The 16,108-nt window shown below is 41.5% G+C and overlaps 1 protein-coding gene across 1 annotated transcript; it reads left to right on the top strand.

The window, feature by feature from the left end:
* Window positions 1–10,862: 10,862 nt before the first annotated feature.
* On the top strand, window positions 10,863–12,796 carry TCEAL2 (transcription elongation factor A like 2). Its single transcript, XM_032619924.1, has 3 exons — window positions 10,863–10,969; window positions 11,507–11,578; window positions 11,940–12,796. The coding sequence occupies exon 3, from the start codon at window positions 11,966–11,968 to the stop codon at window positions 12,608–12,610; it is 645 nt and encodes a 214-aa protein (XP_032475815.1). The 5' UTR covers window positions 10,863–10,969; window positions 11,507–11,578; window positions 11,940–11,965; the 3' UTR covers window positions 12,611–12,796.
* The last annotated feature ends 3,312 nt before the right edge of the window (window positions 12,797–16,108 follow it).

The raw sequence follows: 16,108 nt of genomic DNA, 5'->3' as shown, positions 1-16,108 counted from the left end.
CAGAGTGGCTGGGCCCGTGAGCCATGGCTGCTGAGCCTGCGCGTCCGGAGCCTGTGCTCCGCAACGGGAGAGGCCACAACAGTGAGAGGCCCATATACCGCAAAAACAACAAAACAAAACAAAAACAATATGGGGACAATATAAACAATAAAATTAATAAAAATTACATTCCTCTTGCACATTTAAAACCTTGCTTGAGGGACTTCCCTGCTGGCACAGTGGTTAAGAATCCACCTGCCAATGCAGGGGACATGGGTTCGAGCCCTGGTCCAGGAAGATCTCACATGCCACGGAGCAACTAAGCGCATGCACCACAACTACTGAGCCTGTGCTCTAGAGCCCACGAGCCACAACTACTGAGCCTGCGTGCCACAACTACTGAAGCCCACGTGCCTAGAGCCCGTGCTCTGCAACAAGAGAAGGCACCGCAATGAGGAGCCTGTGCACTGCCACAAAGAGTAGCCCCCTGCTCACCATGACTAGAGAAAGCCCACATGCAGCAATGAAAACTCAATGCAGCCAAAAATAAAATTAGCTAATTAATAATTTTTAAAAAAAAACTTGCTTGTAAGAGTCTGTCCTAGCCATTTTGGATTTATCCATTAACAAAGGAGAGTTTATCTGCTTGTCTCAGGAAAAAGGTGGTAAGGTGAAAATAGGGATAAATACTCATTTGCCACTGAGCCTGCCACTCACCATTGGTATTGGTTTCCTGTGGCTGCTGCTTAAAAAAAAAACACAACAGAAATTTATCCTCTCACAGTTCTGGAGACTGGGAGTCAGAAATCAATGTCTGGGCAGGGCCAGGCTCCCACTGGAAGCTCTACTGGAGAATCCGTTCATTGCAATGTAACCCCTATCAAAGCTACAATAATCAAAATAGTGTGGTACTGGCATAAAGACAGACATATAGGCCAATGAAATAGAATAAACATCCAGAAAAAAGCTCACACAGATATGGTCAGATGATTTTCAACAGGGTGCCAAGACCATAAAATGGGAAAAGGACAGTCTTTTCAACAAATTGTGTTGGGAAAACTGGATATCCACCTGCAAAAGAATGAGGTTGAACCCTTACGTTACACCATATACAAAAATTATTTCAAAATGGATCAGAAACCTAATGTAGGAGGTGAAACTATAAAACTCTTAGAAGGAAACATAGGGGGAAATCTTCATGATTTCTCCCTTTGGAAAAAGAATGTCTATTTTATGCCTATTTCACCACTGAATTTGGAAACATGTAATTTCTTAATTTCACAGGCTCAAAACTGGAGAGGAGTTTTGCCTAGAAATGAATTAAACCTCAAGTCTCATCCAGACATGATTTAAATGATATTTAGATGAGACCGAACTTGGAGTTGATGCTAGAATGGGTTAATGCTTGGGGCCTGTTGGGATTGGGTGAAGTTGTTTTGTTTTCTTTTTTAATATGAGAAGGACATGAATATTGGGGAGACAGAGGGTTAAATGTTAGGTACTGAACTGTGTCCCATAAATTCATAGGTTAAAGCTCTAACCTCCAGTGTAGCTATATTTGGAGATAGGGTTTTTAAGGAGGTAAATAAGGTTAAATGAGGATATAGGGTGGGGCCACAATCAAATATGCCTAGTATGCTTGTAAGAAGAGGAGGAGAAAAAGGCCAAATGAGGGTATAATGAGATCTGGAGAAAGCAAACCCGCTGACAACTTGATCTTGGAGTTCCAACCTCCAGAACTGTGAGAAATTAAATTTCTGTTGTTAAAGTCACCTAATCTGTGTATTTTGTTATGGAAGACCTAGGAGAAGACCAATACAAGTTATAACACAGATTGATGGCTACCAGGGACTGGGGGGAGAGGGTAAAGGAGGGAAACTGCTTAGTGAATGAGGAGTTTTACTTTGGGGTGATGGAAATGCTTTGGAACTAAACAGAGATGGAGGTTGCACAACACTGTGAATGTACTAAATAACACTTTATCGTTCTCTTTAAAACAGTCAAATTTTCTGGATTTTTTATTGTGGAAAAATATACATAATATAAAAATTACCTTTTAACTATTTATAAGTGTGCAATTCAAGGGCATTAAAGTACATTCACATTTTTGTGGAAGCATCACCGCTATTCATTTACAGAAATTTTTCATCATTCCAAACTGAAACTCTGTACCCATTAAACAATAACTTTCCATTATTCCCTTCCCCACAGTCCCTGGTAACCACTATTCTACTTTCTGTCTATACGAATATGACTATTCTAGGGAATTTACATAAGTGGAATCATACAGTATTTGTCTTTTTGTGTCTGGCTTATTTAAATTAGCATAATGTTTTCCAGGTTCACCCATATTATAGCATGTAGCAGAATTTAATTCCTTTTTAAGGCTGAATCATGTTCTATTGAATGTATATACCACATATTATTTATCCATTCATTTCTCAATGAACAACTGGGTTGTTTCTCCCTTTTGACTATTGTGAATAATGCTGCTATGAACATGGGAGTACAGATATCTGTTTAAACCTCTGCCCTCAATTTTTTTTTGAGTATATACCCAGAAGTGGAATTGCTGGAATATATGGTAATTATATGGATTTTTTAAAAGGAAATGACAGTTTTCCACAATAGCTGCACAAATTTACATTTCCACCAGCAGTGTACAACTGTTCCAATTTCTCCATATCCTCACCAACACATTATTTTCTGAGTTTCTTTTTATAGTAGCATCCTAATGGATGTGAAGTCATATCTCACTGTGGTCTGGGTTAGCATTTCTCTAATGTTGAGCATCTTTTTACATACTTTGGCCACTCGTGTATCTTCTTTGAAGAAATGCCTATTCAAGGTCTTTGTCCAATTATTAGTTGGGTTCTTTTTGTTGTTGTTGAGTTGTATGAGTCCTTTATATAGTCTCGATATAAACCCTTTATCAGATATATGATTTGCAAATATTTCCCAATCCTGTATGTTGCTTATTCACTCTCTTGATAGTGTTCCTTGATGCACAAAAGTATTTAATTTTGATTAATTCAAATTGTCTTAGTTCTGCTGCTATAACAAAATACTATAGACCGGGTAAGTTAAACAATAAATACTTATTTCTCACAGTTCTGGAGGCTGGGATGTCCAAGATCAAGGTTTTGGCAGATTCAGTGTCTAGTGAGAGCTCTCTTCCTGGTTTGCAAATGGCTGCTTTCTTGCTGTATCCTTACATGGTAGAGAGAGAGCTCTGGTCTCTTCCTCTTCTTATATGGACAATGATCCTATCATAAAGGCTTCACCTCTGTGATCTCATCTAAATCTAAATATCTCCCAAAGGCCCCATCTCCAATTTCCATCATATTGGGGATTAGGGCTTCAATATATGAATTTGGGGAGGACACAAACATTCAGTCCATAGTATTCCACCCCAGTCCCCAAAATCTCATCTAAATAGTATCTAAATGAGATATGGGTGGGATTCTAGGTGTGATTCATCCTAAGGCAAGATTACTCTCCATCTGTGAACCTGTGAAACTGAATAATTTATGTGCTTCCAAAATACAATATGGAACAGGTATAGGATAGACATTCTCATTCCAAAGGGAGAAATAGGAGATTAGAAAGGGGCGATGGGGGACTTCCCTGGCGGTGCAATGGTTAAGAATCTACCTGCAAATGCATGGGACACGGGTTCGATCCCTGGTCCTGGAAGATCCCACATGTCACGGAGCAACTAAGCCTGTGTGCCACAACCACTGAGCCTGTGCTCTAGAGCCCACGAGCCACAACTACTGAAGTATGTGCACCTAGAACCTGTGCTCTGCAACAAGAGAAGTCACTGCAATGAGAAGCCCGTGCACCACAATGAAGAGTAGCCCCTGCTCGCGCAACTAGAGAAAGCCCACACACAGCAACGAAGACCCAACGCAGCCAAAAATAAATAAATAAATTAATTAAATGTATAAAGGAAAAAGAAACATCACATGCAAGAAGCACCATTTGAAAAAAAAAAGAAAAAAGAGAGAAAGGGGTGATGGGTCCCAAGTAGGTCAAAATTTAGCAAGGTAAATCCCATTACATCTTAAGGCATGAGAATAAACCTCTTTGGTTCCATGCTCTGTCCTTTGAAGTTTTGTTATTTTTCTGAAAAGTTCATCAGCCACTGCTTCATGTTTATTCCTGCACCGTGTCTTCTCAAAGCTCTTGTTTAATTTTTTTAGTTTTGAGTGTGCTATTGCTGTATTCACTGTTCTAAGATACATACTTTAAATGGGAAATGCCTGAGAGATCTCCTTCTTACCCCTCCTTGTTATTCGAATGTGACCTCAATAGGTTTCCAATATGTTCACTTTCCCTCTGACATGGGACACGACACCCAGAAAGGTCTTCCTGGCATTGAAGGACAAAAGGCCACTGAATCTAGTAAAACCTGACTCTTGATCGATAATGCTTTCAGAGAAAAATTTTGATCAAAAGGGTGAAAATATGAAAACTTATAAACAAAAACCTCTTTTAAAATGGAGTCAGGAGGCCAGAACAGAAAGCTCTCATGCCCTACCACTCAAAGTCAATTGCAGACCCAACAGAAAGAGAAATAACTTTACATTCCCAATAGGAAGAAGGTTACTACTTTACTACCCAGCAGGAAGAAGGAAGAATATCTCCTTGCCTGGTACAGCTCAGCCAGTGAGAGATTGTCACAGCTCAGCCAGTAAAAAGTTACTACACTTTGAACTCCCAATTTCCTCCAAAGGACTCTTTGTGTATAACAGCTCCTCCCAACTCCCCCTTCTACTCTATTAAAGAGCATTCCTCTCCTCTGTTCTCCAGACTTTGCCTGTGGTTTGCCATAGCTTACATGTCCTGAATTGCAATTCTTTGCCATTCCTGAATAAATCTATTCTGTTGGTAAAATAACTGGCTGTTTTGGGACTTCTCTGGTGGTCCAGTGGGTAAGACTCCACAATCCCAATGCAGGGGGCCAGAGTTCGATCCCTGGCCAGGGAGCTAGATCCCGCATGCATGCTGCAACTAAGAGTTCGCATGCCACAAGTAAGAAGTCCACACAACACAACAAAAGATCTCACATGCCGCAATGAAGATCCCACATGCTGCAACTAAGACCCGGTGTAACCTAAAAAATAAATAAATAAATATTTAAAAAAGTTAAAAACTGGCTGTTTTATTGTTTTAGGTCAACTGCACCAATTATCTAACTATTTTGTCTGTGCTTTGGGTGTCATATTCAATAAATAATTGCCATATTCAATGACATGAAGTTTTTCCCACCTTTTTCTTCCTTGGTGTTCAAAGTTTTAGTTCTTATGTTGAGATCTTTGATCCATTTTGAGTTAATTTTTATAAACGGTGTAAAGTAAGGGTTCAACTTCATTATTTTGCATGTGGATATCCAGTTTTCCCAGCACTATTTGTTGAAAAGGCAGTTTTCCCCCCATTGAATAGAAAGTAACTGGAATGAGAAATTCACTAGAGCACCTCATTGGTGGACTGGCTGATGAAAGAGTCAGTGATATTGAAGATAGGCGACTAGAGATTTTTGAGTCTGAGAAACAAAAAATAAATAAAAATGAAGAAAAGAACACAGACACAGAGAACCCTGAGACACCATCAAGCATACCAATATAGACATAGTGAAAATACAAGAAAGAGATGAGAAAGAGAAAATGTCAGGAAAATACATTCGAAGATCAAATATGATGAAAAACATTAATCTATAACTGACTTCTAATCAGAAATCATGGTGATCAGAAGACAGTGGCACATCATTTTCAGAATGTGGAAACAAAATGACTGTCAACCAAAATTTCTTAACCAGAATACTCTCCTCTAAAATTAAGGATTAATTAAGACTTTCCCAGATAACAAATACTGAGAAAATTTTAAAATATTTAGTACTGTTCTATAAGAAATACTAAACAGAATCCTTCAGGTTGAAATGAAAGGACACTAGATGGTAACTTGAGTCCACATGAAGAAATGAAGAGCACTGGCAAGGTAACTAACTAGGTAAATATAAAAGACACAGTGGTAGGCCAAATAATGGCCTCCCAAAATATATGCATGTCCAAACTCTGTAACTTATGAATGTTACCCTATATGGCAAAAAGGGACTTTACATTTGTGATTGTTAAGGATCTTGAGATGCAGAGATTATTTGGATCATCTGGGTGGACCCTAAATGCAATCACAAGGGTTCTTATAAGAGAGAGACAAAAGGAAATTTTAAGCAGAAGAGGAGAAAAGTGATGTGATGATAGAAGCTGGGAGACATTTGAAGATGCTATGCTACTGGCTTTGGCGATGGACGAAGGGGACACAGTCAAGGAATACAGCCCTAGAAGTTGGAAAAAGGCAAGAAAATGGATCCTCTCCTAAAGCCTCCAGAGGCAGTATAGCTCTGCTGATACCTCGGTTAAACCCCATGAAATTATTTCAAATTTATGAACTCCAGAATTATAAGAGAATAAATTTCTGTTGTTTTAAGCCAGTAAATTTGTTGTACTTTGTTACAACAGCAATAGAAAATTAATACAGACAGTATATGTATATTTGTTTATAACTCTTTCCTCTCCTATTTGATTTAAATAGGATAATTATAAAACAGTGTTCATGGGCTTATGATGGCTAAAGATGTGGTTTCCACCACTGTCAACAATAATACCACAAAGGAGGAAGGAGGCAATGCAGGTATATCAGAAAAAAATTTTTATACCATTGAAATTAAGTTAGAATTGACAAAACTGGATTGTTTTAATTTAAGATATTAATTTTAATCCCTAGGGTAACCACTAAGAAAATAATTTTTTAAATATTGTAAAAGAAGCATCAAGAGAATTAAAATGACACAAATATATTTTTCTATCTTTAAAAAAGAATCAATAGTGGAGAAACAGAGGAACAAAAAAGGCAGAAGACATATAAAAACAAATACTAAAATGGCAGATATCAATCCTACCTTATCCATGTTTACATTAAATGCAAGTTGATTAAATGCTCCATTCGAAGGGAAAATTTTAGCAGAAAGGGGAAAAAAGCATTATCCAATTATACACTATCTAGAAGAAAAACATTTTAGGTTCAAAGAAAGAAATAGAATGAAAGTGAAAAGACAGAAAAATATATACTATGCAAAGGGTAACAAAAAAGGAGTGGCTATTTTTAATAGATAAAATAGACTTTAATACAAAAAATGTTACTGGAGAACAAGAAAGGTGTTTATGATAACAAGGTCAATCCATAAGGAATATAAAAAAGTGAACATATATGAACATCAAAATACTTAAAGCAAAAACTGACAGAGTAAAAGGAAAAAACAGACACTTTGATGATAACAACTGCAGACTTAAAAAAGACACTTTCAAAATTTGATGGAACAAGTAGGAAGAATATCAACAAAGAAATAGGAAAACTGAATGAAATTACAAACTAACTAGAATAACAGACACCTACAGAATACTCCAAGCAACATCAAAATATACATTCTTGTCAAGCACCCATGGAGCATTCTCCTGGATAGATCATATACTAGGCCATAATAAAATTCTATATAAACTTAAAAGGATTGAAATCATACAAAGAATATTCTCTGAGCATAATGGAATTAAATTAGTAATTAACAACATAAGGAAACCTGGAAAAGCTACAAATACATAGAAATTAAACAATGTACCTCCATTTAATCAGAAGAAGTCATAAGAGAAATTATAAAGTACTTTGAGATGAATAAAAACAAAAACACAACATACCAAAACATATAGGACGTAGTTAAACAATGCTTAGAGGGAAATTTATAGCTTTAAATTCTTATATAAAAAGAGATGAAAATCTGAAATCAATCATTTAAATTTCTACCTTAAAGCACTAGAAAAAGAAAAGCAGCTTAAACCCAAAGAAATCAGACAATTAGAGTGGATGTAAATGAAATAGAGAATAGAAAAACAATGGAGAACATTATTAAAATGAAAAGCAGGCTCTTTAAAAATATTTTTTTAAAAAGTCCTACAAACCTATAAGTAGACTGCCAAGGGAAAAAGGATGAGGATTCAAATTAACGAAGTCAGGAATGAAAGAGTGGACATCACTCCCAATTCTATGTGTTAAAAAGGATTATAGGGTAATACTATGAACAACTGTATGACAACAAATAAGACCAGATAGATGAAATGGACAAATTCATATAAAGACACAAACTACCGAACTTGACAAATAGAAAGAAAAGTAACATTACTGAAAGTGGAAGGGTATGGAACTCCAGGACTTCATCCCCTGGACCCCAAAAGCAGTTACTAAACTGGCAAAAACTATCAGAATCAACTTTTGCAGAACTCTGGAATCTAGTCAAAAAATTACAACTGGGGGAAATTTGGTGCAGAAAGAAGCTCCTGCTTTGTGGCAAGAAATTTTAAACTGCCTGTCTACCATCACCCATGCCCCAAATTGGCAGTAGTTTGTGAATGGCAGCCCACTATCCTGGTTAAGATTGCTAGTGACAGGAGGAGGAATTTGGATCCTATTCTCATAGAAATGTGATTGATCTTGGTCTGTCTGGTGGCGGCCTCAAGGACCAGCACAAAATTTCCCTTTGTCACAGAAGACTGAGAGCATTCCCAGGACTGGAACTGGAATAGTAACTTCCTGGGTGGAATTTGCCAAAAGTATTTAAAGTCATAGGTATTGGCCACAGCAGCTTGGGGCAAGGAACAACATTTGGGATAAGCAAGAGACAGACTGAGAAGCCTAGGTAGGAAGCGTTAGGGAAAAGAGATACATGGCGAAACAAGCACTTTTAAACACTCACGTACACTGGGGAATCAAGAAGTTTATGTACATGCCCGAGATTGAACACATGATCAGAAAAGGCCACAGAAGACCCTAAGCATTCACCTTAGTTGGCCTTCAGGCTCTGCACAAGTAGAAAGTAAAGCATTTAAAAAGTGCTCCAGCGCAGAGCTCATCTGTAAAGACTGGGAAAGTAGGTTTTTTTTTCTTTTGTTGGCTGTAGGCATTTAAAGTAACTCTGTCCAAACACCAGTTGACCACTAAGCTAATGAAACACAAACTTCAGTGGCCAAATATGACCAAAAATGCAGAATTTAAAAAAGTATTTTTTAAAAGTCTCTAAACAAGGAAACAATAACCCACAACAGAGAGCAACAAATCCTGTGAAGTGGGGGAATCTGACTTCTAGAGTTGACACTTGCTAATATTCAAAACACTCAGATTCCAACACAAATTTTGAGGTATATAAAGAAATGAGAAAGTATGGTCCATTCACAGGAAATAAAAAAAAATTATTAGAAACTGACTGAGAAAGTTCATGTATTGGACTAACTAGGCAAAGATTTTAGATGAATTGTCTTAAATATGCTCAAAGAGCTAGAGGAAACCCCGGACAATGGACTAAAGGAAATGAGGAGAAGAATGCCTCAGAAGATATAGAATATCATTAGAGAGATAGAATATAAAGAGTATGAAAAGAAACTAAACAGAACTTCTGGAACTTATAAGTACAATAACTAAAATGAAAAGCTCAGTAGAGGGGTTCAACAGCATGTTTGAGCAGGGAAAAGAATGAATAAGCTAACTTGAGGACAGGTCAATTGAGATCCTTCAGTCTGAGCAGCAGAAAGTGAAAAGAATGAACAAAAATGAACAAAACCTAAGAGACCCATGAGACACCATCAAGCATACTAATATATTCATGATGGGAATCCAAGAAGGAGAAGAGAGATAGAAAGGGGCGGAAAGAATTTTTGAACAAATAATGGATGAAAATTACTCAAATTAGAAGAGAGACAATAATCTGTGCATCCAAGAAGTTCATTAATTCCAATCAGGATAAACTTAAAGAGATCCAAACAAAGACACAGTATAGTCATATCATCAAAACCAAATATATGGCACTACACTGTAGCAACTATAATGTCAATTTTCTAGTTTTTGAGCTGGGTTGTGGTTTCACAAGTGTGAAAGAGGAAAGGGAAGAGAAGGGATGGAAGGAAAGGAAAGAGGGTCAGCAGGGGTCAATGATAAGAGTAAGCTGTGAACCAAGGATGTTGATGAATCTGTTCATCTGTGGTCCATAATTTTAAATGTTTTAATGCATCTTTTTTTCTTTTTTAACATTTTAGCTGTCTGACATTCTCTCTAGATGAGAATAGGTTAAACGTTGGAGTGCAAATATCCAGTGTGGAGTGAAGTGAACAGAGAAGGCGAGAAGGAAGTTGGTAAAATCAGTTTGGGGTTGTGGATTTTGAGGTCCCGCAGGGATATTCAGGCGGTGGTGTCCAACAGACTGTTGACAAAGAAGGTCTGAGACTCAGGGGAGGGAATAACCTGGATATGTAGATTTGGGAATCATCTGTGTTAAGAGGGAAATGAACAGAGATCAGCCAGGGAGAGAGAACACATGGACCGAGAAGAGCAGAGGCTCAGGACATAGCTGCTACTCAAGGTGACAGCGCAGCTTCCTGGCGAGCACCACCACCAGCGCTCTGGAGTCAGGCGGAGCTGGTCTTGAAAGCGGGCTGTGGGGCTACGTGTGGAGCGCTCTTGGAGAAGTCGAGTACCCTCCCTGTGATCAGCTGTCACAACTGGGGATAAAGGGCATCTCAGAGGGATGCTGAGCGAGGGCCTGAGAGGCGCCAGGTAAAGCACCTGCAGTCAGGAAGCCTCCCCCGACCTGCTCTATTGGTAACTCCCTCTTTTCCACACACCCCGTCCAGGCCGTCCACAGCTGTCCGGTCCCTGTGGGATGTAGGTGAGGGGGCGGGGCGGGGGGAAACCCGGCTCGGGTGACGCGGCGCTCACGTGACCGGCAGGGCGCTGACTTGGGCAGCAGCTCCCGCGCCCCCCCTTTCCCCGCCCCGAGGTCTGGTCCAGTCGCCCGCGCGGAACCAGCTCCCGGAGCTGCCCGGGTGGCGGGCGAGGGGCCAGCGGGCTTAGGCGAGCCAGAGGAGGCGCAGGCCCGGCCCGGGCGCTGCAGGTCAGTGTGAAGGTGGGCGCTGCTGGCGGCCCGGGTGGGGGTGGAAGCGGATGGGACTAGGATCCAAGAGCAGTGGGGAGAGGGGAAGGGGTTCCGAGATGGGTGAGGAGGGGCACGGGGCGTGGCGCGGGCAGGTGGGGAGGGAGGACCCTGCAACTGGCCCTGCCGCCTCTTCGACGCCCCTCCTCTGTGGCCTCCATCCATTTTCGAGCCTGAAATGAGGTCGCGGGGACGGGGAGAAGCAGTGCGACCTTGAAACATAGACAAATTCTGGAAATAACCCCCCTCTCACACTCTGAGCCTATGAGGAAATATTGATCTCCGCGTAAAGGGGTGGGGGCGGGGCGGGGTGCCTGCCGGGGAGGGGTCCCAGCGACCCAAACAGTTTGTAAAGCATCCTAGTCTGGTCCTGAGGCCTGACAAAAAGATTTGGTGACTGAGGTGCGGGGTCAGGGGAGGTGGGGGAGGCAACGGTGGATGAGGAGGGCCCCGACTGCGTCCTCGGAGCTCCCATCCCCTTCTCCTGTCTGTCTGCAGGTCTGTGAGGCTGTTGTTCCCAGCATTCTGCTAGGCTACAAAAAGAGGAGAAACTTGTTCAGATCCCGGCAGGTCAGTGAAGAAGAGGGCACTGGACAGGCACCCAGAGGGGTGGGAAGTGTGCAGGGCACAGCCCGGGTAGAATTGGGGGCCCCACTGCCCACTTCCCAACACATTTACACACACTCTGCCGTGCTGAGCAAGCGTAGGGGAAAATGGCAGGGTCTGTCTGGGAAATGGTTGGCTCACGTGTGCACGAGGAATGGTGGGGTAAAGGGTGGGCAGAAGGCACACTAGGAAGGCCGGGCCAGGTCAGGGGACCCCTGACAAGGGGTGAGAAGCGACTGCTACTATCCGGACCTGCATTCCATCCCCAAGCCCTCAGTCTCCCTTGTTTCCTCTTTGTCTTCTCTTCCCCCTGCCCCATCCCCAGGACAGGAAAAGGAAGGGACACTCAACATGGAAAAACTCTGCAGTGAAAATGAAGGAAAGCCTGAGAACCAAGGCAAGATGGAAAACAAAGGACAGCCACCGGATGCGGGAAAGCTGGGAGTAGCTTGTACTGTGGAAGACAAGGAAAAGTTAGAAAACAAGGGAAGGATAGATCTCAAGGGAAAGACAGAAGATGAGGAAGTCCTAAAGGATAAAGAAAAGCCAGACAGTGAGGCAAAGCCAAAAGAAGGAAAGCCAGTGAGTGAGGGAAAACCAAAAGAAGGAAAACCAGAGAGTGAGGGAAAGCCAATGAGCGAGGGAAAGCCAAAAGAAGAAAAGCCAGCCAGCGAACCAAGGGCTGCAGGAAAGCGCCCAGCTGGGGATGATGTACCCAGGAAGGCCAAAAGAAAAACCAACAAGGGGCTGGCTCAGTGTCTCAAGGAATACAAGGAGGCCATACACGATATGCATTTGAGCAATGAAGAGATGATAAGAGAATTTGACGAGATGGCCAGGGTGGAGGATGAGGTGAAGAAAACCAGACAGAAATTGGGGGGGTTTATGTGGATGCAAAAAAGTTTACAGGACCCCTTCCACCCGAGGGGCCCAAGGGAACTCAGGGGTGGCTGCAGGGCCCCACAAAGGGGCTTTGAAGACATTCCTTTTGTGTAATGCCCCTGGCAGGTGTTTATCAGGCCCTGCGCTTTAAAGTTTTGCAAATACTTTGCTTTAGGCGTCATTCTTGTTATCAACAACTTTTTGATCCAGCTAGAGCACTCTGTCAGTAGGGGATTTTTACCCATGTGCATTACAAAGGCGTTATGATTCTTGAAAAAAATAAAGCAGCTTATAATATCATCTACAGAATCGGTCCACTTTTGTAAAAGAACAGAAATTTATATGGTACATCTATGCACAGGAAAAATAGAAAACTTTGTTCACTAAAAGGTTAACAGTGGTGGGCTTCCGTGGTGGCACAGTGGTTGAGAGTCCGCCTGCCGATGCAGGGGACACGGGTTTGTATCCCGGTCCAGGAAGATCCCACATGCCACGGAGCGGCTGGGCCCGTGAGCCATGGCCGCTGAGCCTGCACGTCCGGAGCCTGTGCTCCGCAACGGGAGAGGCCACAACAGTGAGAGGCCCGCGTACCGCAAAAAAAAAAAAAAAGGTTAACAGTGGTTTTATGAGTTGTGAGATTGTGGGTGATTTATTTTCTTTGTTTTCTTTCTACTCATCTGTTTAAATTTTCCTAAGGAACACAGATTACTTTTCTTATAAAGAAATGCTAAAATATAAAAAAGGAAAGCAATACATAAAAAGCAATACAAAGAACTGTTTACTGAGTTTATGAAGGCAGTGGAGACACTGTAAATTCTTGTTGTCAGAACTTAAAATGTTATGTAAAACTCACATTACTTCTGGACTTGTATCTGGAGGAATCAACTTGGCAGCTATAACAGATCAATTGCTATAAAGAGCAGTCTTGTCATCTGTGAAATGGGAATAATAATTGCCTCACAGGATTGTGGAATGGATTAGATGAGGTACTGAGTATGTAAGCTGTGTTAGGCTGGCTTCTACCTTTTCCCCTATACTGGCAGGACCAGGACCTCATCAGACACTTGGAAGAGGGTTGATATACATCTCACCTATGCCCAGAAATAAGTTCCAGGAAGCCAAAAGGTGGGTACAACCATCCCCTGGGTATTGCCATGTTTGCTGGGCACTGTACCATTTCTCATGAGTCCTCCATCTTCTTAAGGTCCTCACTGCTGCTGATGGACTGATGTCCTCAAGATGACAAAGCTCAGTTGATTTCTCTGGAGTCCCCAGTGAGCCCTAAACCTGCCCCACACCATGACACTGATCGAAGTGAGGATAAAGCCCTTTTCTTCACTTTAGAGTTATACTTATCCAAGTGGTAATACCTCAGTGCTCCTTTGGTCACTAAAGGATTTCAGATTTTACATACAGCCATCTTTTCATCAGATTCAGATATGGGAAGCTGGGATAAAATTTGAGTGGTGCACACTGTGCTTTTCTCACCTGTCAGTACCTTCTCTGCTCCATTCCTTTTTCTTTAGAGGAAATTATCTCCTAGGAGACTCCTACCGGGTCCTGCATTACAAGGTTAGCACACCTACCCATACTTGTGATTTTTAGAGCATTGCTACTCAAATAGTGGTCCATGGACCAGCTGCATCAGCATCATCTAAGAGGTAGAAATGCAGGATCTCAGGTCCCCATCCTAGACCTACTGATTCAGAATCTTCATTTAAACAAGATCTTCAGGTGATTCCTGTGCACTTTAAAGTTTGCAAAGCACTGGTTTATAAGGAGACTCTCCTTAGCCTCCCACTCCCACCATCATGTGAAATATGTGCCTAAAAGGATAAATACATGTGCAACATAAGATACATCCTGCAGATTATTAAGTAGGCCTGTGTTTGTTGAACTGCAGTTCCACATCCCCAACAGTAGTAGAACCTGAAACAAATTCAATGAGTCAATACCTGAAATTGTTTAATGAAGTAGGGTAGAATAGCATTGGTTAGAGCTAAACAGTAAATATCAGATTGTATCCCAGGTAGGTAGGGTGAGTATTGTTTTGTGAAATTTGTATTTCACTTATATATGTATGTATGTTTGTATACCTTGAGTTGTGATGAAAAATAAATTTCTGATTGTGGGCTAAACTTTTTAAAAATTGAGAAACACTGCTTTGGACTCTGCTTCTCACACAATTTGTCCTTTTTATCCTGGTACCTCTAATGCCTAGCACAGTGCCTGTCAAGTAATAGGTTCTTAATAAAATTTTAAATGATGATAGCTGAGTTAGGCATTCTTGCCTCAGACCATTCCAGGTCTAGATAAATAACTGTGGACTCTATTTCTCTAGCAGGGTTTACTTGCAGTTCCAAATGAAACGCCATGTAGAAGGGTTTGTACCACAAATTTAACTCTATCTCATTTCATTAATGCATGCATGTTTTTAAAGTGTGCAAAGTTGCCACGATAAAATCACCAGAGGACTTTGTTGAAAATGTGAACTCCTTACCCCCACTTCGGATCCACTGAGTCGAGCGCTGGAATCTCCTTTTTTTTTTTTCGGTACATGGGCCTCTGAACTGTTGTGGTCTCTCCAGTTGCGGAGCACAGGCTCCGGACGCGCAGGCTCTGGATGTGCAGGCTCAGCGGCCATGGCTCACGGGCCCAGCTGCTCCGTGGCATGTGGGATCCTCCCAGACTGGGGCACGAACCCATGTCCCCTGCATCGGCAGGTGGACTTTCAACCACTGCGCCACCAGGGAAGCCCTGGAATCTCCATTTTTAACAAGCTTCCTAGGTGATTCTGATTCACACTAAAGGCTAATGTCCACTGACTTGTATATTCATTATGATTGCAGTTGTATTAAGTGTAAACCATAAGGTGAGCAGAAGAGTTGCAATGTTTATTTGGTGGGTGTGGGGGAGAGCTGAAGGCCTTTGTAAGGTACAAAAGTTTGGGAGTAAGAATCCATAAAGGCAAGGATTAATATATCTACTGAAGAGAACCTGAAACTGTTTTTAGAGCAAATCATGACTATAAACAAAGGCAAATGGAACTCATCTCATAGGATGGTGTATTTCCTTCTTTAGATGCCATAACTATGACAGCTAAACAGTTCCATTGCTAAAGAAGACTCATGGGACCTCAAATGTCAAAGCTTGCAAATCTGTAGTTTAGCACAGGGGGAAAAAAGGATGCAATGTAGCAATAGCATTGAGGATATGCCTCACAGCCAAGAGCTGTCTCATACCCAGGGGTCTAAAGTGGCCAGATGCAAGCTCCAATTGCCTTCCCTCTCTATAAGAGCCCTGGAAATATGCACTTCTTTTGGAATAGGAACCACTGATGTGTTCACAGAGTACCTTAGAACCAGAGAGCACAAAATGGAGTCAGCCCGGGATTCTCTTGCAGTGATGGTTACGTAGGCATATTCTTGCTATGTTGTAGCTCTTCAACAGCAGAGCGCTTGGTGTGTGTGTGGGGGGGGGGGATGTTCACCAAGACGAGGTGCAAATGATCAACCTTTTTGTTACCAATAAGCAAAGCTGACAAGCTGGTACAAACCATCCAAACTCCTAGGGCCAATGGTTCTAAAACAACACTCTTAGTATGCTTCATGC

This window comes from Phocoena sinus, chromosome X (assembly GCF_008692025.1).
Source record: "Phocoena sinus isolate mPhoSin1 chromosome X, mPhoSin1.pri, whole genome shotgun sequence".
In the NCBI taxonomy this organism is placed as follows: domain Eukaryota; kingdom Metazoa; phylum Chordata; class Mammalia; order Artiodactyla; family Phocoenidae; genus Phocoena; species Phocoena sinus.
Note: the sequence above shows the minus strand (reverse complement) of the source record. Positions and strands in the feature narration are given on the sequence as shown.

What these genes read in the sequence shown, in the direction of transcription:
- TCEAL2 (XM_032619924.1), top strand. Translation starts at nt 11,966, where the DNA reads ATGGAAAAACTCTGCAGTGAAAATGAAGGAAAGCCTGAGAACCAAGGC.